The sequence below is a fragment of the Malus domestica genome, chromosome 13 (assembly GCF_042453785.1).
Source record: "Malus domestica chromosome 13, GDT2T_hap1".
Taxonomy (NCBI): Eukaryota; Viridiplantae; Streptophyta; class Magnoliopsida; order Rosales; family Rosaceae; genus Malus; species Malus domestica.
The window spans coordinates 9,383,602-9,393,265 of record NC_091673.1 but is presented as its reverse complement, the minus strand read 5'-3'; the positions used below and the strand labels follow the sequence as shown (position 1 = coordinate 9,393,265).

Below are 9,664 nucleotides of genomic sequence, written 5' to 3'. Positions count from 1 at the left end.
GTGATGCTCCGATCAGCTCCGATGCGTTCAGAATTCAGAGTAGGAACTTAATTGGGTAGAATTAAAAGAAAAGAACTTCAACGAAAAGCTCACAGTACTGTTCACTTTAACGAAAAACCATATTTTTACACTAAAAAATCAATTATAGTATTATTCACTTTACCCTTTATTTTGTCCTTATCTTTAAAACTCAAAGTTTTCAAGTCATTTTCATTAGTTTTTCTTTAAAAGAAACGTAAATAGCGTATTTGAATTTCGATTTGTACAAAAAAGGAACTCTTTGATCGTGATTCGTGACCATATAGACGTATTACAAGGGAGGAACTCACTTCTCATGTGTATTAAGCAGAAGCTCAGATGGAAATTGCTACAACAAAACCAGTTAACACAAATAAATGAAGTAAACGTAAAATCTCTTGCAATAGGTTATACATCAAAGAGATCTTTACTTCCAGAGTTTCAAGCACAGGTTTTTCACCGTGGAGCAGATTTCTGTGCAACAGACACGGAAGAGTCTTGATCAATTGCTTTGCGGGATTCTTCCCACAGCCGGCTCTCAATTCCCAACTTCCTGAGTTCCATCAACCCTTCCTCAACTGATCAAAAACACGGGCATAAAAAAAACCCCATAACGCTGTAATACTGAATCTCAAAAAGAATGCAATAGTTTTGTGTGCAAGGACCGAGTGAAACGTAAAGTTTTGAGGAAAAAATAAATAAAACTTACCATCGACAGCATCATGTGAAGACGGTGCATGCCCACTTCGGTTAATCCAAAACTGAACTCTTTCCTTGGCAATGTCCTCCTCTATACCAAGAACTTTGGCTCTTCTCCAAAAATAAGTAAGCCATGCCTGTGACGGTTGAATATGTTTGATATCATTACACTAACAATAATTAATATCATGTCCTTGTGAAAAATGATTTGTAACAAAGAAACGCATAGACAAGTATGTTTATTAGACCAAAAATGAAACGACTAATAAGTTTGAAGATTATGACAAGTAATTACCTGAACTTTTTTTATTGAGTTGCTATAAATCAAATGTATGTGGCAGTTGATTAACAAGCTGGTATATTTTTATGGATAGAAACCATATTATTACGTTGAATATTTAGCCACAAAGGTAGGTCAACATAGTATCCGTTAAATAGAATTTCAGCAATTGAAGTGTACATGTAATTACGTAAATGCGTATATGGAAAGAATGATTTTGTATGAATGGGACACAAATACGTAAAAAGAAAGGAAATTTCAGACCTCTTTAAAAAGAACATCCTCTGACTCCTCGGGACTCAATTCTGCAAGAAACCATTAAGTTAGTAACAGTACCAAATTTTATTTGTTTATTTTCAAATATGGCAAACTATGGATCACCCAAAGACTTGATATATAAGAAAAATGCATACCAATAGCCTCCGTAAACTTTGGATCAGCAGGTGATTTGATATCTGAAAATACCCGTATGTGTCAAAAGACAGTAGGAACTTTAGATGATAACAACTACCAGAAGAAAAGCCAACCAGCCAAGCCAACATGATATAAAAACACAATGCATACCCGAGAATGATAATCGAACAGAGTTTGGACGCCGTTGTTGAGCCAATGCAAGCACAATTTCATTCTCAACCTTCGTTGAACAAAACATCGTATATTAGTGAGAAAAAGAAAAAACAGCAGATTACCGCAAACAAAACACTGAAGCAACCTAATAAAGACTGTAAAAAAGAGACAAATGCTAATCTAACATGGTGAGTCTGAGTCGGAGAATAACAAAAGAAAATAAAAAGTATGAGAACAAAATAAGACGGCAATGCATCAAAAGTGCACCTTCAAGGAAGAAAGTTCCTTCAATCCCATTTCAACTGCAAGCATACTCTCAATGTTTCCTTCTCCAGTAAGATCATTCAAGTCTTGCACCAGTTTGTTTCTCTTCTCAAGACCACCATTACCTGTTCAATATAAAACGAATTAGAAGCATGCCATAACTACAACGAACTACTCTTGTCACGGAACCGAACAATACAAAAATATATACTAAACAAAAAACTCTGCAGTGATGATTACTAGCTTTTTCCCAAAGTTCCTCCTTAGCCCTTTGTCCTGCAGAAATGACGACCTCAAATGGGAGAGGAGCTAATGATGACCAGTATTCGTACTTAGCAACTGCAATATCTGCACATATACCTACAAGGCACAACAGAGATTGAGTAAAATTGAGTCATACGAAGGGTGGGCATCATGAAATCCTATTATGCTGGTAACAGCTCTGACTACTTAAGAGATTGCCCTCTTTTTATTATCTTGTACAAGTTTTCATTTTCATTACCGAATTTAGTTTATTTTCTATAACATAAAATGCAAGCAAAGGCAAACAAAAGCAGATATCAATGGGAAATTAATTGTCAGAATTAACGTAAAAAGAAAATAAAAACATATAAATGTATAATGAGTTCCTTGCCAAATGCTAGAAATTACGACATAGCATATCATGTAGAATACCAAGCTTTGCAGCTAAACCCCAATTGCGTGCAAGCCAACACCTCTTGAGGACTACTTCTTCCTGAAATATGGATATGCTAAATAATCAGAGTCCCCAGATGGCTACTAATATGCTCTATCAAGTGCTTATAGTATGTGTATACATACCATTTCTTCCTGAGTCAATATCATTCTTTGTGTCATTGACCGTAGAGATTTCACTTCAGATTCAGCTCCATGGAGTTGTCTCATAACAACTGCACTCGCTTCTTTTGCTTTCTGATCCAAGCAATTAAGTTAAAGACAAAAATTAAAAGATGTTGCAGTAGTAGCAACAGAAAATTCCTCAAAGATCCAATGTGCAATAAATCATACTCTCAAAATACTAATCAAAGCACTTTCCCGAGTACTGTTTCCTAAAGTTATATATTTGTATATTGAATCTATATATTTAAAATTTTGTTATGCTTCAGACTTGAATTTAGAAACTCTTTTTGGCAGACTGACAATGACCTAATGGTAGCATGCTTACCTCAACTTCCGACCGAAGGGATGCAACCTCCTTTTCGGCCCCATCTTTTGATTGTTTTGCATCTTTTAGTGCAACCTATAACAATAAAAAGTCTCTTTAGCTTTATTTGTTTTGTTTTCTCTAAAACAATTCATGTGAATTCTGGTTTAGCAAACTCCAGATTAAAGTCAGATAAAAACAAAAAATTTCAACCAAGAGAGTCACCTATGAACAAATTTTAAGTAGGTTTGACTTGTAATTACGTGGAGCAAACATAAAACATTCAAGTTTCCTAATTACCTCTTTTTGCCGCAAGGCAGCTTCCTTTCTGCACAACAATGAGAAAAAATGTCATTAAAGGAAAATGAGAATGAAAAAGGCAGGCGAGAAGGTTATGTGAACTTTAGTACACCTGCTCAAGAATTTAGCATCCAAAGACATGCCTTCTCCAAATGCAGCAACCTGAAGACTCACAAACATATAGGCAACTTTGTATTTAATAAAAGCACACTCTCAGACATTATGCAGCTGATTATTGTATTATAGAACTTACCTGTTTTTCAAGTTCTCTAATTCTAGCCTCTGTCTCATCGCATTTCTCTTCTTCATGTCTAAGCTGTAAGATAAATTTCACAGTGGAATCAGTCACAGATAAGGTCGGTTAAACTAATTACTTAATTAAGAAAAGGAAAGGATGACTTATGGTACCTTATCAAGAATATTCTCATTCTCTTCTTGTAGCATTTCAAGCTGCATTTTAAAAAGTAAATAAATACCAATAGGAAATAGAAAATAATACCATATTTATCTAAAGTAGTATAAAAATGGCACATATTCAGATGTTAGGGGCAAATAAACTGAAATAGATGCAATTCATTGGCATACTTCATCACGGAGTGCAGAAGCATCACGTTGATCTCCTGGATCTTTTGATTTGTAATTTCCTATTTCTGATAAGAATCTGCAATTCGTGCACATCCATTAGCTTCACTTGTTGTATTATTCAATCAAATTGACTGTCCCACAGTCATAGAAGTGAACACATAAATCTATTTAAAGTACGAAATAAGTTGCAAAGATTGGCATATATGCATAAAGTATTAATTTTTTAGAAAGCTTGTTCACGTGTAATGAGGCCACAATCGCAAAAGCCCATAGGAAGTTCAGTTTTCCATCCTTGTTTAGGGTTATATCAACCATAAAAATGACATTGTTAGCAAGATATTAATCGGATTCCTTACATAGTATGTATACATTTGAAATCCCAAAAGAGAATGATAGTCAAAACCAAGGTAAACTATGATATGAGCAAGGCATTGATAGAATTCAAAAAAATTATCCCTTTACTGTATTCCTAAACCTCTGAAACACAGAGTTCAACTATATAAATGACAGCAGAGAGAAGATTTTTTTACCGATTCTCTTTTTTGCTATTAGTGATGGGAGGGTCCAGTGGTGGCATGGAAGTTGCTGTCCTCGGTGTTGTTCTATTGGGTGGTACCAATGGAGGTGCTGCACGAAGAGACATTGCTGGCCTTCCCGTTGATGTTGAGCGAACCTGTGGAGTTTCGTCCAAAGAGGTCCGAGCTAACTAATCAAAACATCCAAAAATTCAATTAGCCATCTGCATTGAAGCCTGAACCTCCCCATCCATTCACAATACCATTCATAGACACACACACACACATTCCTTGCTAAATACAAAAAAGTAAATTTCTACTAATCTAAGCTGTGTATGAACAAATCTAGACGTCTTAGTTTCTGGTCAACTCACTCACAGTCAATCAAACTTTCCACTCACTGGTCTAAATCCCCACAAAAGGCAGCCTTTTTCAAACAGAAGACGGCAGAATTTCACAAAATTCATAGTAAATTAGAGTACACAGAGCAATGTGCAACCAGAATTCAAATACAACGAGCAACTAAATCCAAGTTCAGTTCCCTTCCTCTCAAATTCAAGCACGATCTGATTGCATTTCGACGAATTCATTCAACCACTCAGCACTCACAACCGGCAAATTTCAAATTCCAAAATCTCAATAAAATTTTTCAATTGGGAAAGCTCAGAGATTTACCGCGGGCGAAGGCGATCTAGTAGTGGCCCTCAAAGACGGAGCCGCAGGCTTAGCACCGGGACTGTTAGCATTCCTGGAAAGAGAGAGCGGTGGGGGAGCACTGTACCGGAATCCTAGATCATCATCTTCGTCGTCGTCGTCGTCGGCGGTCTGAGAGGCCATGACCTGAGCGAGGCGCTGGGCCGCGGCCTTGGCGGCAAAGTTCTGAGTGCGTTTGATGTTGGAAACTCCGCTGGCGGAGGAGGACCGCGCGTGGTGGCCACGAACCGGCGACATTGCCGGAGATGTAGCTCCGCCGACAGTGGTGGCGGACTCGCTCGTCCACTGGCGGGCGTAGACCGGGCTGTCGGTTCGCCTCCGGTCCATGGAGCGGTAGTTAGTCAGTCAGTTAGTTAGGGGCAATGGGAGGCCTAGATCGTCGTGCGGGAGGTAGGGGTGGAGTTGACACGAAGGCTCCAAGGTCGGAGCTTTTTTCAGCTGAAGACTGAAGAGAGTGGGGTGGGAGATATTTGGGTCTTTGGATTGGAGACCGCTGTCTGTAAAATCTACCATACCATACGTTAGTCGGACGTTGCATTACGTCACGTGTACTCTGTAAAAGTAGAGTGATAATTTTGGTAAAAGATAAACAAAATGTCACTTAAACAAAAGATGATGATATATACACATCTATTTTTACTTTTTACATATTATTTTTACTTTTTAAATGTCTAATCGAAAAATTTAAAGATATCAATAAATAAAAATTAACAATAGTGTATAGAAGGTAAAAATAAATACGTAAATAGAACTACCCTAAACAAAATGTCTTGCCAATTTACTATCTTAATTCCACTTTACCCCTCTTTGTTAAAAATTCTATCAAAACAAATCATATGCTGCTCATTTGAGAAGAGATTTTTTAATGTGTCAAAAATATGATCTAATATACCAAGTGTTATAACACAAGTAGTTGAATACTTATATATCGAACTGTGTTCTTGGCACACTAAAAAACTTTAGTCCACTGAATTTTTACCCCAAGCCATAAACTTGAAAAATGGGCTCACGTGATTTTAAAAAAAAAATACATTTTGACCAAAATTTGACAAAATTAATAGAGGTGGGTACACTAAAACATGAGTTTGGTGGAAAATTTGCAATTTTTTTTTTGTTTGGATGGTGAAATTTTCTAACCATGAACAACTTTTCTAGGGTTAAAATTCACCCCGAACAAAAATAAGTAAATTATTTTGATCTCTAAAACCAATTCGTTAACAACTTCATGTGTATAATGATAAGTTAACAGATACATTAATACATTTGAAATTTTCTTAAACGCTACTTAGTTAAGTTGAAAAACCGGTTAATCAAGATCAGTAACCAGTAGTCCATCCAATGAACATTCCAAGGATCGATGCCCCCCCATAGATTTTGACCTTGACAACATATCAGATCTTGCATGATCGGCGTTACGGCTTGCCAGATGACTCTTCAAAATTCTGTTATCATTCCTTAGCCTATGTACCTTGGACGAAAGCCGCTCAATTATTTTACTCTTATCCATGTTTCTCTTGATCAACTCAGCATGGGTCTGCATAGTTTCGTCGATGAGCTCCAACATCTTTTCGTTCCACAAATTTTGTCTCACCAACATTAGCATAAGATACTTCGTGGAATTCTTAGTCTGTCTCAAACCATGTCTTGAGAGCCTTACGGTCCATGGTCTCAGCAGCGGGATGACCTCTCGAGATTGTCCTCCAAAGCCCTAAACCCTAAATCAATCAAGTATTTTGAGACAAAGTGTATAAGAGAGCTCGAGTGCTTAGAATTAATTGACCCCCTCGGCCATGAGGCCTTTATATAAAGAGAGATCCAATAACCCTTATAGAACTAGGATCCTTTGGATCTCAGCAGGTACGGGATGACTTAGCCTATTTGGGTCTATAACTCTTTTTCGGGTAACTAAACTTCATACCTTAGCAAATCTGAAATATCTTAGCCTTTTCAGGACGGGGAGGAAAAATTCTAACTTGAGACCTTTTCCAACATTGACAAGGTAAGTTCCACTAGACTACTCCAAGTAAACTTCGACTCCAAGCTATCATATTTAAATTTAGGGTTTCTAGCTACGGTGGAAAAAGTCTTATCAAACCGACGCTCATATTTATTAGTATTTAGCAGTATACAATACCACATGTTATAACTGGCGTGAAAAAGTACACCACATGAAGGTGTTACTGTTACCACATTTTTCTCATAAAATGAAACAAGTAAACATTCCAGCCCTCTAAATCAAAATATTAACAAATTCTTTATAAGGTGCCAAAATCAAAACAATTGTCATAATTTACTCGGAATATTCATATGTATTATGAAAACATATAAATAGATACATTTGAAAACTTAAAACGCTACTTAATTAAGTTGAAAAGTAACTAATTAAGATCAAGTTCCAGTGCATCCAGTGAGCCTACCAAGGAAAGATGGCCCCTTGGATTTAGACCTTGAAAACTGAGGCTTGTTTTGCCTTGTAATTGTATGATCATTAGCATCCTTATGGCTGCCCAGATGACTCCTTAAAATTCTGTTCTCATCCGTTAGCCTATGCACCTGGGACAAAAGCCGCTCAATTGTTTCACTCTTCTCCTTGTTTCTCCTTATCAACTCAGCCCGCTGCTGCATATTTTCGTCAATGAATTCCGAGCTCTTTTCGTCCAACATTTTATCTTTTCCACCCACATTACCATCAGATTCTACACCCTGCTCAATATTCTCCTTTTCCATATGTGTTCTTCGAAGGATTCTCGGTCTGTCTCAACCTGTGCCTTCAAAGACTTGGCTTTCAAGTAAGTTGAAATTTCTTCTTCACATTTCTGGATGGTTTGGACTTTCAAGGAGTTTAACGAAGAAAATGATCTCAGATGAGAGACTTGAATCAGTTCAGATCTAAGCTGATCATACTTCTCGGCGAGCGAACGGTACGACTTGTAAAAGTCCTCTAACATCTTTATGAGCTTTAGGTTTTCTTTTGAATAACATTTCAGCCCTCTTTGCAAATGAATCTCCATCTTCTTCTATTATATTTAGCATTAGTTTGGTCTTCTGGTTCAACTCTGCAACAATAATAGCACATCTTTGGTTAAAAAACCAGTCCTTTGTTGGAAGTGAATAATTCAACTCATGTACTACTTTTCTTTTCATATTTTCTTGTGATCCCAAAAAATAATATTAGTACGGATACTGAATCCATATATATATATTTAGGGATTTAAATTGTGAAAAATTTTGTGCTGAGAAAGAGTACCAAAAGATACAAAACCTAGATTCAAAATGTTATCATGCATTTTTTCTTATTAATTTCTAGATTAAAGGGAGTGCACGACGACAATTTTAGAATGCCAACAACCGTACTCTCTAAACCCTTAACCCTAAACCCTAATCCAGCAACGAAAGGAGTAATTATGCAATAGTATGGTGATATACCACGCAAAAGCTGATTTACTATTAACTGGGTTGGTCATACTCAAAACCCTAGATCAGGAAGATGACATGAAGTAGTTGTATTACTAAACCTGAGAGAGTAGCTTCAAGCCACTGAGATTGATTGGGACGATTATGGCTATCCCACCACCATGAAAAGGAGGCAGCCTGGTCTTCCTGCTTCTTCACCATCTCTTCTGAAATCGAACCCATCGTCTTCTCCACCGCTATATGCTGGCACTGTTGATTGAAGCTATGAAGCCAGAAACCCTCCTCCCTCTTTTACACGCTTTGTCAGTATCCCTCCTGATTTTAAGGACTTTAAAATAAAATATTTTCGAGAATGTGACGCATCTTAACTCTTAATAAAGTTTAAGTTTGAAATTATATGATTTTGTGACCTTTAAAATATTCGCCATGCATTTTAAAAAAAAATAAAAAATCTTATATTTTTACTACGTTATTCCTCCTCACTGTAAGTTAGAGGTTTTTTAATCGATTATCATCAGAGGCGAATTTGAACCACATTATTAATAGTTCATCGTGAAGCAAAACTCATCCCATTCCGTTAGAGTAAATAAATATTTTTTGTTCAAAAAAGGAAATTACGGTATTAGGTTGAATGTGATAGAATCAAAACCGTAGTTTCAAAATAATTATTGAATCAAAGGTTCTTATTTAATGTCTATAATATATTATATTATTATTTATTTTTTCAATATCAAATTCGATAATGTAATTAATTTGGGATGATTAATGTGAAATTGACCGAAATTGAAAGAGTCGAGAGAAATCTTGTTAATTTGGGAAGTCAATCTATCGATTTAAATATGAATCCCTTAAATAGTCACTGCAAATTTATTATATTTAATTTTCACTCAGTACTACGACCTAGTTGTATTTCTTTTCGCTTAAAAATGAGAAATCTTAATGTTCAAATTTCGTAGATGGAGAATTCGATACTAAATTAGGTTGCCCAATGTGTGGCTTAACCGAATTCCCCCTTCCTCTAATCTAAAAATATCTATGTACTAAAATAAATAAATAAAAAAGATCAAGCCAACAAAGAGACTCTACCTCAAAAAACATCCTTCATAAAAAGGTGGGTTAAACCAATTGATAGGGACAATGCAT

At 36.2% G+C, this 9,664-nt stretch overlaps 1 protein-coding gene and 1 non-coding gene across 2 annotated transcripts; both read right to left on the bottom strand.

Annotated features, from left to right (window-relative positions):
- Window positions 1–259: 259 nt before the first annotated feature.
- LOC103452479 (coiled-coil domain-containing protein SCD2) lies at window positions 260–5,697 on the bottom strand. Its single transcript, XM_008391965.4, has 17 exons — window positions 5,069–5,697; window positions 4,409–4,584; window positions 3,879–3,954; window positions 3,702–3,743; window positions 3,547–3,609; window positions 3,406–3,455; window positions 3,294–3,321; window positions 3,015–3,089; window positions 2,651–2,761; window positions 2,504–2,564; window positions 2,069–2,188; window positions 1,832–1,953; window positions 1,562–1,631; window positions 1,411–1,452; window positions 1,262–1,302; window positions 728–854; window positions 260–596 (listed from the first exon to the last, which is right to left on the bottom strand). The coding sequence occupies exons 1-17, from the start codon at window positions 5,432–5,434 to the stop codon at window positions 475–477; spliced, it is 1,692 nt and encodes a 563-aa protein (XP_008390187.2). The 5' UTR covers window positions 5,435–5,697; the 3' UTR covers window positions 260–474.
- A 2,129-nt stretch (window positions 5,698–7,826) lies between these two features.
- Window positions 7,827–8,762, bottom strand: LOC103452477 (uncharacterized). The gene is made up of 2 exons (XR_011574854.1): window positions 8,623–8,762; window positions 7,827–8,163 (listed from the first exon to the last, which is right to left on the bottom strand). It is a non-coding gene; the product is annotated as an uncharacterized protein (transcript).
- Window positions 8,763–9,664: the final 902 nt, after the last annotated feature.

Excerpts from the sequence above, each read along its gene's own strand:
- LOC103452479 (XM_008391965.4), bottom strand. The coding sequence starts at position 5,434 with ATGGACCGGAGGCGAACCGACAGCCCGGTCTACGCCCGCCAGTGGACG. Across the intron at positions 2,762-3,014 it reads CCCTTCGGTCGGAAGTTGAG|AAAGCAAAAGAAGCGAGTGC; the intron begins GTAAGCATGCTA and ends TGCTTGGATCAG. Across the intron at positions 1,303-1,410 it reads AAAGTTTACGGAGGCTATTG|AATTGAGTCCCGAGGAGTCA; the intron begins GTATGCATTTTT and ends GGTTTCTTGCAG.